The 13,587-nt window shown below is 47.4% G+C and overlaps 1 protein-coding gene across 1 annotated transcript; it reads right to left on the bottom strand.

Moving 5' to 3' along the window:
- Nucleotides 1-4,318: 4,318 nt before the first annotated feature.
- LOC9270717 (uncharacterized) lies at nt 4,319-6,459 on the bottom strand. The gene is made up of 2 exons (XM_015787086.3): nt 5,673-6,459; nt 4,319-5,142 (listed from the first exon to the last, which is right to left on the bottom strand). The coding sequence occupies exons 1-2, from the start codon at nt 6,321-6,323 to the stop codon at nt 4,522-4,524; spliced, it is 1,272 nt and encodes a 423-aa protein (XP_015642572.2). The 5' UTR covers nt 6,324-6,459; the 3' UTR covers nt 4,319-4,521.
- Between the last annotated feature and the right edge of the window lie 7,128 nt (nt 6,460-13,587).

Here is a 13,587-nt window from a genome sequence, read left to right as displayed (position 1 = left end):
GCAAAATAACTTTTCCAATGGTTCTGAAGGTGGTTTATATTGAAATGACGTGTACGTGCCACATTGACTTATTATTCATCATCTAACATGGCACTACAATAATAAAAATAATACGTGGGACCCATAGTTTTAGTGACTGTTTCCTCATTTTCTCCTCTCTTTCTCTCCACCTCTTAGCGCTCTTTCTCTCTCTATGGTCGAGACGATGGTGAGGACCGGTAGGACCAGGATGTCGCCTACCGGTCGACGTGAGAGGTGGTGGCCATGCGCGCCGAGATCAGCCAGGCGAGGAGGAGGGAGAGGAAGGCAGCGACGATGCCGAGGACAACAAGTTCAAGTGGGGGAGGGCGTTCGGCGGCTTTGGTAGGCCAGGAGTTGGGCATCGGCGTGGCTCAAAGCAGAGACGTCTCCCAACGAGAAGGTCAAGCGGCTACGATGGCTGAGGAGGCCACCGTCGCCACTTGGGTCGTGAGTGGCGTGGGCTGATGTTGTTGTGCTGCACGATAGTGTCGTCATCGGGGAAGGTATTCAGCTGAGGAGGGAGCTAACGAGGGTACAACGGTGGTGCTAGCGGTGGTCACAGGGTACTGCATCGAAGAGGAGATGGATGTTGGGTGCAACCGCACACACTCTCCTTGCTGAGCGTGGCACTGCTGCTCCCCCCCTCAATTAACACGATATGAGATAGAAACTAATATCGATGGTGGCACTGGTTGCCTAACTTCGCCACCCTCTCATCATCATCCTCGTTTCCCCCAACCACCACCGCTTGGTCCTCCCTGTTGTCGTCCTCTCCCACCAACCACTGGTTGCCTAACTTTGCCATCCTCTCATCGTCATCCTCGTTTTTTAGTCCCGCCTTGGCTAGCTAAGGTAAAGGAGACCATCCTATAAGATAAGGTGTCCGGTTGAAAAAAAATCCGGTTAATTGTTTTGCACTGAGCGAGGATGAAAGCACAAACAAATTAATTTAGGGGTGTGGTTCGACTAGATGAGTTCTGGCATCTACAGCCTCTAGAATCTCTAGCTGCAAGAAGCTCCTCAAATAGTCCAGATTTTCACTCGGATTTGAAGAAACTGTAGTTGTACAATCCAGAAAATAAACTAGAAAGAAGCTGTAGTTGTAGAATCCAGAAAATGAACTAGAAGACAGAAACTAGGTTTCCTAGCTTCTCTAGATAAGCTCCCCCAAACAGGGCCTTAAGTCCCGCCTCAACTAGCTATGCTGAGGGAGACAAAAGCGCAAACAAATAATTCAGAGGCGTGGTTCAATTTAGATGAGTTGGGCCTAAATCCGTATCACACCCCAGATGTTTCGCCGGGCGCCGGAAATAGGAAAAGAAGCTGTCACTAGGGCTGTCAATGAGCCGAGCTCGAGCGAGCTTGCCTGCCTAGGCTCGAGCTCGATACAAGCTCGAGCCGAGCCTATAAAATGTTCGAGCTTTCAAACAGGCTCGCTTTGAGCTCGATCAAGCTCGAGCTCGACTAACGAGCTCGATTTTTAATTAGAACAATGTATATTTCAAAGGATAATTTTTAAAAACTATTTAATTTATGGTTTATCATATTAGTGTAAGAGGAAAAAGAATAAAATAAACATATGATGCCAATACAAGGCATACAAATAACATATTTGATCTACCGATTTGTTAAATAGCAACATAAAATCATATATTACTAGGCTCGTTAGAAGCTCGAGCTCGGCTCGACAAAGCTCGCGAGCTTTGGGACAGGCTCGGGCTCGGCTCGTTTGGAGCTCGAACCGAGCTCGAATCGAGCTTAGGACGAGTCGAGCTCGAGCAGCTCGCGAGCCTCGAGCTTTTTTTGACAGCCCTAGCTGTCACTAACCAATGGGGTCCACATATTATTTTATTGTTTTTATTATTGTAACGCCATGTTAGATGATAAAAACTAAGTCAACGTGACAGGGAGACGCCATGCCGGTGAAAACCACCTTCAAAACCACAGAGAGTCATTTTCTATTTAACGGAGCGTGGGGCTCCTCACCGGGAGACCGCGCGGGCCCCCCTTTGCCGGTTCGGCCGGGGGCGCTAGGTGAGGTTCTAAGCACTCGATCTGTGGAATGTTTTGCGAGAGAGCAAATGCGCAAGACACGGGCGATGTAGACAGGTTCGGGCCGCTGAGAAGCGTAATACCCTACTCCTGTGTTCTGGTGGATCTGTGTACGAAGGAGTTACAAAGAGCTGGAGAGCAAGAGAGTTCAAACTCTAGAAACCCTCTTCCTCTTTCTCTCCTCTACGAGCTCAGGTCTTCTCCCCCTTCTTTCCCCAACTCCCCCCTTCTTAAGTGGGCAAGGTCCTCCTTTTATATCTCAAGGGGATCCCACATGCACCACTTCTACCTACTCTTCTTTTGGGTGGGGACTCACCCTATCTTCCCAAAAAAGAAAAAACTGGCTTGCCCCTTCGCCTGGAAGCTAAATCACAGCTTGTCTTTGAGTGAGGCCCAGCGTCATCACTCGCCTGACACCGGGGATCTCCCTGTTACTCCCTCATTAATGGGCGGAGATTTGCCATGGCTGTTGTCCGAATGACCCTCTGATGGGATGGGCCATACCTACCTCCACTCCGCCGGAAGCAGGCGCAACGTGGGAGCACGGTTGTCTGCCGATGACGTGACCGGCGTCAGACCAGTCACAAACCGGTCATTCTTGTCTACCACGCGTCAGTTTAGCATGCCACACGTCAGCCCTTCTTCATAAAATGACTTCCTTGTAATGGTTGCGATGAAGCCTGGTATGAATCTAGCCGGGACTGACGTGCTAACTCCAGGAGTCAGCACGCCGGCTCCGGCTAGGGACGAGTGCCTAGAGGCTCTCATCATTCCGACGGGACGGGGCGAGGCGTGCGAAAGGCCGCCTGTTGCCACCTAACCCGCGATCTGACCGGTCACACACTGTGACCTGTCACGGACCGAACGAGTGTGCTGCGCTGCATTAAATGCGGCGTGGGGCGCTCGTCCAACCCGCAATAAACGCGGTTAGGTGAGCGCCGCTGTGCTCACCTAACCCACACACGTGGCGCCAAACCCACAGGGGGTCGGGGCGCCCCAGCCCTCGGGGCCGAAACGGGAGCGGCCCGACCCCTCGGGGAGACAGAGGGAGGGGCGGCCACATCACCCTCGGGCCCGACCCCCCCGAGGGGGTCAGGCCACGTGGGTGACTGCAGCTGCCCCAAACCTCTAGTCAAGATACCCCCGGTCCCATGTCACCGATACTATTGGTTTTAGTAGTTGAGTGATTAAACTATCTGGTATTATGGTTAAGGGATATGAATTCGACCTATAATTGAAGGAGTCAAGATGGACTTTTTCCTTTTTCGTGTAGAGAAACCGAGAAAATCCTACCGGATTGGGCCTCCACTATTTATTAGCACTAGCCCGTTTACACATTGGAGGGACCCATATTCGTTGGACGGGGTTTAAACCAGCCCAAATCTAAAGTATTGATAGGAGTAATCTTTCTTGAAAAGTTATTATGTAAAATTATGTGAGCCATCCGATTTCCCCTCTAAACAATATGAAACCGTTAGATCCTTGAACTGGTGAAATCTTTTCATGGTACTCGAAGAAACTTCTTTTTACAAGAAAGTCCTTCCACGTCCCTAAGATAGAAAAAAATCATGATTCCCCGGTAAAAAAATCGTGATGGCGAGACAACGTGCACTTCCCGTCCTCCCCCTCTTCGCCGCGTCCCTAGTGTTGTCGGCCTCTTCTCTCACGCCGCCGCCTCCCCATCCCTCCTCCCCTCCCTTTTCTGCAGCGCCACCTCTTCCTGATCCCGTCGTCGCCGTCTCCTAGTCCCTGGCACCGGCACCGCCACCATCTACTCTCCCTCCACCCTCGTCCTATCCCTCCTAGTTTAAAGTGAAAATGCCAATATGACATCCTGTTATAAAAGAAATAGTCATTATAACATTTAAAATGTCAAACACATTAAACATATTTCAAGCCACGTCGCCAATATACTCCCTCATTCCCTAAATGTTTGATGCCTTGACTTTTTTTAAATATGTTTGACCGTTCGTCTTATTCAAATTTTTTTTGTAAAATATGTAAAACTATATGTATACATTAAAATATATTTAACAATAAATTAAATGATAGGAAAAAAAATAATAATTACTTACATTTTTCGAATAAGATGAACGGTTAAATATTTTAAAAAAAGTCAACAGCGTCAAACATTTTAGAATGGAGAGAGTATTTCAGTCTATGCATCAACTTGTCCCCATAGGTCTTACACAAAGTCACAAACAACCAACAGGGCCTAGATAGCATCTTCAAGAGGTGACTAAAATTAGAGTCCAAAAATCTTTTATTCTCTAATGATTTTACAGTTAGTATTAATTAAGTAGATATCCCACTCCACTACACGGGGTTACATTGAATACTGATAGAACCCACAAAGATCTTAGCCCAATTACAATCATTGTACCTGCAAATTAGGAGCGCAGTTTCACTTAATTTTACTGCGACGATACAACAGAAACGACTACCGAATCAGACAGGCGGCAGCACAGCGGCCGACGCCGCCGCCGCGGCCGCCACGGACTTGCGCGGCGGGAGCACGCGGCGGCAGAGCGGGCAAGTCCGGCGGACGCGCAGCCACACGTCGACGCAGTCCTCGTGGAACAGGTGCCCGCACGCCGGCAGCCGCCGCACCATCTCGCCGCCGCGCAAGTCCTCCAGGCACACCGCGCACAGCACGCCGCCGCCGCCGCCGCCGGGCTCGTACGCGAACGCCGGCAGCACGCCGATCCCCCCCGCGCCGGGCGCCATCAGCCCGCACGCGCACGGGCAGCTCAGCAGCCGCCGCCGCCGCCCCGACGCCGCCGCCGCGGCGGAGCCTCCTCCCGTCGTCTGCGCCAGCCTGCCGGCGAGCGCCAGCAGGAGGAGCGCGACCGCGACGGCGACGGCGCCCGCCACGGTGGCGCTCACGGCGTAGGCGATGGAGCAGTACAGCCCCATCAGGACGTTCACCGCCATGAAGCCGTAGCACCCTAGCCTCGTCGAGCAGCCATCACCGCCTTCCTCCTCCGCCGCCGCCGCCTCGGGCATCCCGACCAGCGATTTCTCCGATGATTTGAACTGATTTATTTCGTGCCAAATTCCTACGAAATGCTACGAAATTTTCGAAATGCAGCGACGACGCCGAATACAAGAAACACTAGGAAATGAGTAGCTAGCACACGATCTGCATGAACATAGCTGGCGGATTACACCAGCAGCGTCACGCTCTCGACGTGGGCGACGAGTTCCAGACGTGTCAAGCACGTCCGTTGCTGTTACCGTACCATTTTAAGTACGTACACCTGTCCAAATCGGTTGCGTTTGCATCAATCACAAAGTTAGTAGAGTATATTAATTTGAGAGTTTGTAGAGATTTCTGTATTGTCCTATGCCGGCTAAATTCCAAATAGCCGGTTTGGTCACAATCTTATGGAATCTTGGTTGATTATTATGTCCTGTTGATCCCGAAAATAATGGGTTACAGAACACGGTTACAGGGCACACTTTTCTGGTTTGGAAATGCTAATTAGTTAGTATACCAAGTGGTAGAACATTCGGAATTAATGTACAGTGACGCAGTAATAACAACACTAGGTGATGTTAGTAGTGAACACCAAGCAAGGTGAATTAGCGTTTCACACCGGCGGCAGCACGTCGGTGGAGGAGACCGTCGCGGCGGCGGCGGAGGATTTCGCGGTGACCTTCTCCGGCGAGAGGTCGCGGCGGCAGAGCGGGCAAGTCCGGTGCGCGTGCAGCCACATGTCGATGCAGTCCACGTGGAAGAGGTGCCCGCACGACGGCAGCCGCCGCACCGTCTCGCCGGCCACGACGTCCTCCAGGCACACCGCACACAGCGCGCCGCCGCCGCGCGGCTTGCCCTCGCCGCCGTCCTCGACGTCGGCGGCGGGGGGCTCGTACGCGAACGCGGGCAGCGCGTCGATGGCCTGGGCGGCGAGCCCGCACGACGCGCACCGGCGCACCTGCAGCCGCACCGCCGGCGCCGCGCGGGCGCTACCGCCGCCGCCGCCGGCGTTCCCCGCGTAGAGCTCGGGGGCCAGCGCGACGGCGAAGGCGTCCGTGGGCGCGAGCCAGCCGGCGAGGCCGAGCAGCAGGACGAGCACCCCGGTGGCGGCGAAGGCCCTGGCGACGCCGACGGCGGAGACGAGCGCGCACAGCAGCAGCAGCGACACGCACGCCACCACGATGCCGTAGCAGGCGCGCGCCTCGCCGTCGCCCGGCGGTGCGGCGGGCCCCGCCGCCGCCGACGGCGCAGGCCGCACCGCCCTCAGCATGGCCGCCAATCTTGCCGTCCTCCTCCTCCTCGCGATCGCTAGCACTAGCCCCACCAATCCACCATGCGCGAGCAGCAGCAAAGCGTTCCAAGAATCCGCGGGCGAGGGGTGGAATGGTGAATGGAATGGTGGATGCGGATGGTGGCGGCGGGGCGCGCGGCGTGTTTATCTCGTTGGGATTGGGAGGCGTCGCCATCGATGGGACTCGGCTGCTGGTTGGTGGACCTACTTGCCTTTCTCGCTCGCTTGTTTCAGTTGGATAGACTTGGCAGGCACGCACGCCCACACTCCTCGTACGCTCAAAATATCAGGCGATTCGCGATATTTTTGTCACCGTGGCCTTTTGTGTTGTGGGATCACGCAGCACAGGCTGTTTATTACTAGAACACAGGAATTTTATAGTGTGTTTATATAGTTTAGTTTTGTTTGTTCGTAACCTTGTAAATTGTTTCTTGGATCCGAAAAGCTTTTACATGATTTTCGTATAAATCGTAATAATTCATACATTCAATAGGTGGTTCAAAATAAAGTATTTTTTTGGGCTGTTCTGCTACAATTAACGGCACAACCACGTAGCCGGTTACTACTTATTACTTGCTACATAAGTCAAATTTGTTAGAGGCTGCGAAACAACACCGTAGGCAGCTGAACAACTCCTTCATTCGCATAGAGATAGTTTTTTTTTACTTATTATCCTCTTGGATAGCATACTCCAACAAATTAAGGGGAAAATGACTACCTGATTTTTTTTAAGTTTTATCACATTTTAACCGCCAACTCAATAAATTGAGGGGAAAATGACATTGCGGCTCCTTTCGTCTTTTTTTTCTTCCCCTTCATCTATATGTGACCATGTCTCCGTGATGTGTGGCGATAGCGGTGGCGAAAAGAATAGGCCAGCGAGCGTGGCAGAGAAGAGGGGTAGTGGGTGCTTGTGTAGTTGTATGGGCGCACAGATGGCGGTGAGGACGACAAGAGCGCAGAGGTGATCACTACTCATATGTAAGGCAAGGCAACCCTACACCACTCATATTATATATAAACCTTATAGGTTATAGTCTTATTTCTTTTACTATATTTAATGAAACTATTCATGGTCTAAATGCTGGTTTGTAAAAAAAAAGAATGGCAATAGCTACCAAGTGTCTAAATGTGTGTGTTTGTTTATAATGATCATTTCTACGCGTGACGAAATAGTTTAGACTCAGTTCGGCTCAGTATTTGGTTGTGGCTATTCACGGCTCAAAAAATGGAGCGGATTATTAGCTCATGGTTAATAAGTATTAACTATCATAAATTTGAAAAATATTTTTTTCATTTTTCTGAAAAAAACTTCTATACAGATTTATTTTTAATAAAACATGCAGTTTATTGATTTGAGAAGCATGGTAAATCCAGCCATATATTTAGAAAATTTTATTTCCCGCATTTTACTTCACTTGTAAATTAATGAACATTTAATATAATTCTAACAATAATTTATTAAATAATTTATAAATCCTGAACCAAAAATCAGGATTAAGTTGTACAAAGAGGGTATTTTTTATAAAACCACAGCTATTATAGTTTAAGTTGTACAAAACCAAAAACCACATAGATTTAGGCATATGGCACATAAGCCTAGATATTTTGGTCATAAAATTTTCACAAAACTACACTATTGATCATTTTGATATGGCAAATTTTGTTATAGGATACTCAAAATTTGTGCAATTTGCAGATAGACATCGAAAAAATGTGTTACAGCTAAAAGACACTCTAAACAACTGATAATTTGCTAGAGGATACTCTCGACTCAATTGAAGAAATAAATTCTTAAGAAATACGAGAATGACCTTAGGACCACATGCTTCAGACATGGCATTAGAGTAAAAGTTTAGAAATTATGCAACTGTAAATTTACAATCAACATAAGTAAATCACTAGCATAAATCATATTTCACCTTCACTCTATTCTCAGCTCAAAAGTTTTTGACCCTAGGGGATTCTTGTCTTTTTGAAGAATTTCTCTCTCTAATTGAACTGAAAAAAATCTTCCAGCAAATTACCAGTTTTTTAAAGTGTCTTTCAGTCATGACATATTTTAACGATGCCTACCAGCAAATTACACAAATTTTAAATTTCCTGTAGCAAATTTTATCTTTTGATTAGGAGTATGTCAAAATGGTCAATGGTAGGGTTTTGAGAAATTTTAAAACCATAATCCCTTGAGTTATGTTCCACATGCCAAAATCTCCGTGGTTTTGTGCTATTTAGATCATAATAGTAGAGTTTTATACAATTTAATAAAAGAAAATTATCCCTATAGGATGGATTAGAGAGTACTAATTGTCTTATTAATCGCATCCATTTAAATTTGTTCAAATCTTATAACAACCACCGTTACTCTTTACATTGATAAAGAAGATTATAACTTTTTTCTCTATCACTAATTTTTTCTCCTACAACATATATTATTTTTATATATGGGGATGGAGGGAGTAACCACCTTAGTCTTTATTTAATTTTCCGCACAAAACTTTTGTAGATTCCAATGTTTTATCCACAGGATTTTCTTCACACTGGTGGAGAAACCATCTTTGGTCGGTCGGCCCAATTCCACAATAGTCCCGGTTCCAATAAAAACCGGGACTAAAAAGCATCTTTAGTCCCGGTTTAAAAACTTAGGGGTATTTTTTGATCTTTAGTCTCGGTTGGTAACACCAACCGGGACTAAAGATCATTTTTACTCCCGGTTGAAGAGGTTGTCAGGTCGTGTCAGGCCCCAATTATTTTTAGTCTCGGTTGGTATAAACAACCGGGACTAAAGATCCATCTTTAGTCCCGGTTGTTTAGAACAACCGGGACTAAAAATCACCCCAAGCCGAGCGCGATGTTTATCTCTTCGCGTGTCCATTGTCTGACCCTGCTCCTCAGTCTTATCCTTAGCTTTTCTTCCCCTCCACTCGTTCTCCTCCTCACTCCTTCTCCTCTTCCTCCTTCTCCTCCTCCTCTTCCTCTCTCCCCTGTCTTCCTGGCGGCAGCGGGCGGCGGCCGGCGTGGAGGGCCGGCGGCGGCAAGCGCCGGCCGGCGCGGAGGCAGGTGGTGGAGGCGCTGGCGGCTGGCAGCGGCGGCTGCCCCGCGCGGAGGGCCCGGCGGCGGCGGCTGCCCGTCCGGAGGGCCGCGCGGAGGCGGCCTGCGCGGCGGCGCGGGAGGCCGCGTGGCGGCGGCGGCGCGGGGGGCCGCGCGGCGGCAGCGGTGCGCGGCCAGCGCAGCGGCGCCGGGGGCCGCGCGGAGGCGGCAGCTGCGGTGGGCAGCCGCTCAGCGGCGACCGGCGCGGCGCCGGCCGGCCGGCGCGGAGGGGAGGCGGCAGTGGCCGCCGGCCGGATTTTTTTTCTTTTTTTTTGAGATGTGAATCTGTGATGTATTTTTGTGTGAGATGTGAATCTGTGATGAATTTTTTAGAATCTTGTGATGTAATTTTTTTAAGAGTTTGTGATATATTTGGAGATGATTTGTTTGAGGATTTGGAGATGTTCTGTAATATGTGATGATTTGGATATGGGATGGGATTGTGTGAAATCAATATTCAATATTAAAAGCAGAAAAAAAAGAAAAAATATCTTTCGTCCCGGTTGGTGTTATCAACCGGGACTAAAGATGCTCCCATCTTTAGTCCCGGTTGGTAACACCAACCGGGACTAAAGATTGATTTTTAGTCCCGGTTATTTGAACCGGGACTAAAGATAGCGATCTTTAGTCCCGGATTCGTAGTCCCGGTTAGAAAACCGGGACTACAGGGGGGTTATGAACCGGGACTAGAAAGCATTTCTCCACCAGTGTCAAGATCAGTTCCTGCAATTGCTCAATTGTGCAATCCATAATTAATAGACCCTGTTGTATGAAAAATGTCAGACAGCAATGTAAAGCGGCTCTGTTGGACAGCTAGCCTAGTATTGTCGACTTAGCAAAACATGATACCATAAGGGCCCCATCAGTAACCGAACCGTAAATCCTCATTTCGATTTGAAGCTTACATCACTAAGGGCCTCATCGTACGGCACATTTGCAAACGAAAAATAATTTGTGAATAAAATTTTTATACACGTGTTCTTAACGACCTAAAAACAAAGGCTGAAAAATAAACTTCGATGAAAAAACCTAAAATCTTTAAGGCTGAAAATTTAAATTTTAGCTAATAAATATAGCGAAAAGATGAGTCCGTAAAACAATATGAAATGCTTAGCATTTAGTTATAAGGACAGTGTTTTCATCCATGAGACCATGATTGGTACAAAGGTTGGGAGTTCATCAGTTCCGTTATCCAAAACATATCAGCGAGCACAGATCGAGCAAAGATGGCCTTGGAATTCTTTCGGTCATCTCACTGCTACAGCGCCAATTTTCCCGTGCGGGCGACACCCTAGCACCGGTTCTTAATTTTTCTGTGCGATTCCACTTACAAACCGCACGGAAATAAAAAGGGGAGGCGTCCAGAAAAATCAATCGTATAGTAGTGTCACCAGCTTGGGTCTTATGTACAGTTGAATTCTGTAAGACTGTAACCAAAAGAACGAACCATTGTGTGAGCTGTTAAAATATTAGCCGGTCTAGTTGCATGCTGGAAACCTACCTCACTCATTTGTTTCACTTACCGCACTGTCATGATGCATGTATGGCAGCGCAAGACCTAACTCAAGACATTATACAATGCACACATGTGGATAATGAAAAGGACATTACACAGTGCACATTTGTATGCACACTTGCCAAAATAGACTCCACTAGAAAAAGGTAAAATCCAATTTTAGCCCTTGTACTTTGCTAGAAGCTCATTTTCTACGGAACTATGAAGTCGGTTATTTTTTACCCTCAATGTAAAACCGAAAGAAAACCTTAAGATATATTTTTATTGGTTTGTCCGAAATGGAGGTGATTTTGTTAGTTGATACTCTTATTCGCATATTTTGCCGATGAGTGACTCTGTGACTGAACGTGCATCTTTACTATGGGATTTGAAGGTTTATTTATCTTGACCTCCTCCTATTATTTTATCACATAGCAAACGCACACGTATTATATTTGCGCACCACTGTGCTCGCACGCTCGTGAATGCGTCCCGCACACACAAAACTTCCAACTCACGCATTCACAAATGTGTCTGCTAATACACGTTCAAAGAGATGAAAATCAACCGTGTATTTCTGATCTTGCTAATTCCTATTAAAAAGTTATTTGCATGTGTGTAATAATCTCGTTGGGTGAAATTATGCAGTGGTGCTGCTTCCCGACCTCTTTCTTTTTCCGCTCCTAAAGCTCCTTCACCTGACACGGCCCATTGCAAACTGTCAGCAGATATCTATGGACAATTTCGTTCTTATCCTTGCTTTGATGTCCAATATTGATTTTGTCACTGCTTTTTAGGGTTTTCGTTTTTGTCCCTGTTTTTTTAAATGAAGTAGATATCTACCCCTGTTTTTGACAGAAGTTAGTGGACCTTGAATTATTGAGCTAAAAAAAATAAGAAAAAGAGGGAATATTGATTATGTATTTTTTTGGTTGACCTTTGTCCTCCTAGGGAGAGAAGAAAGGAAGGGAGCCAGGCTCCGACGCCATTACCCTCCCAATCAATTTTCTCCAACCCTAGGGGACCTAGGCGGTGACGGTGAGTCGGCGACGGCGGCGGCGATCTTGCCGGCGGCAACTAGCAGCCACCTCCTTCCCTGGCGAGGCAGTGGGGAGTAGGCGGTGGCGGCAGCTTCACTAGCAGGCGAAGCAAGCGGCCACTAGCAGGCGAAGCAAGCGGCCACGACGATGACCCGATGTGGGGAGGAGGCGGTGGCTACTCTGCCAGGTGGTAGGGAGGGGTCTTCGCCGTGGTAAGGATGGATCTTGGTGGCGGCGACAATGGGAAAGGGTCTTGGCGGCGGCGACGGGGAGGGGTCTTGGCAGCGGCGGGGACGGGAAGGGGTCTTGGAGGCGGCGGTGGGGGAGCAGGAGGCCGCGACATCGTGCCAACAAGTAGAGCGCAGAGACGGTGCAAGGCGACGATGAGTTGGCACAAGGGAGGTGAACACGATGGCGAGCAGTGTCGACTAGGCACTAAGACTTGATTTGCTTGACTTTGAGCACTTGGCATGGGAGGAGCAAGAGGATGTAGGATTGGATTTACTTCACTTTGTGATTGGAATTTTTTGACTTTGTGATGCTTTGCTATACTTCCGCTTGTTGTGTTAAGAATGTGTGAAACTTGTGCCATTCTATCTTTTTTTTTTGTCAAAATGTGTCCAATTTTTTGGCAAAATTATGTGAAATTTTGAAGCAAAATTTTGCCCAGTCTGGCAAAATTGTCATACTTGTGAAAGTTTATCAGAATTGCGAGCTGATAAATAGTAACAAATACACAATTCATATAAAAAATAGTGTCAAATGTGTAATATATAGCAAGTAAGGTAAGGATGTCTTTTTGTCAAAGATTTAACACCGTTAAGATACCCATCCAAAACAGGGGTAAATTTTGGTTTCGATTCAGAAAAACAAAGGGTAAAAAGAAAACCGTAAAAAACAGGGGCAAAATCAATATTGAACATCAAAGCAGGGTAAGAACGAAATTGCCCCAGAGTACAGCACAAGTTGCATGCATTTTCTGCAATCTATTCTCTGTGTTCTCTAACTCAACTTTTTATGTGCATCTTTTTGCAGATGCCCATGTTTTAGATGAAGATATTTCGAGAGTTTCTTCAAGTGCTTAGTTGTACGTTCACCATATATGCCAATCTGAAACGAAGACGCTGATTCATTCTTTTTTAATTTCCATGTCTCTTTTCATAGAATTGAAAGCTCAAAATTGAAAATTTTGGATTGATTTTTCACCTGAAAATTCCAACTGAAATGGTCTTGGTATAGTCGTACCTATAAATAGCAAAACACGCTGATTTGTTGAGTTACATATGCATAATTGTAAATTGGTCAATTAATGGACAGTTACAAACATCTCGATCATTTAATTTGCCATAATACGTACGTTCTAATGATTGTGTCAGGTTCTGGACTGGGCCTCAGAAAAAACGAGCTGAAAACGCAGGCCCAAGCTATGGGCATCAGCCCGGCCTGGTAGACTGTGAGCTGGATTGGGCTGGGCTGAGTTTGAACAGGTAGAGAGGTGGACACAATGTAGCAAGGGCTGAAAATGATTGCTTAGTGTTTTGGGTAGGGTTTATCTTTTCCTTTTGCAAATGAAAACCGCATCTCACCGGCTTAAAATAAGTGATAAAAATGAACGATG

Source organism: Oryza sativa, chromosome 6, assembly GCF_034140825.1.
Source record: "Oryza sativa Japonica Group chromosome 6, ASM3414082v1".
Lineage (NCBI taxonomy): Eukaryota > Viridiplantae > Streptophyta > Magnoliopsida > Poales > Poaceae > Oryza > Oryza sativa.
The sequence above is the reverse complement of the archived record's forward strand: the minus strand, read 5'-3'. Positions and strand labels throughout refer to the sequence as shown.

Excerpts from the sequence above, each read along its gene's own strand:
- LOC9270717 (XM_015787086.3), bottom strand. The coding sequence starts at position 6,323 with ATGCTGAGGGCGGTGCGGCCTGCGCCGTCGGCGGCGGCGGGGCCCGCC. Across the intron at positions 5,143-5,672 it reads CCACCGACGTGCTGCCGCCG|CATTTCGTAGGAATTTGGCA; the intron begins GTGTGAAACGCT and ends AAAATTTCGTAG.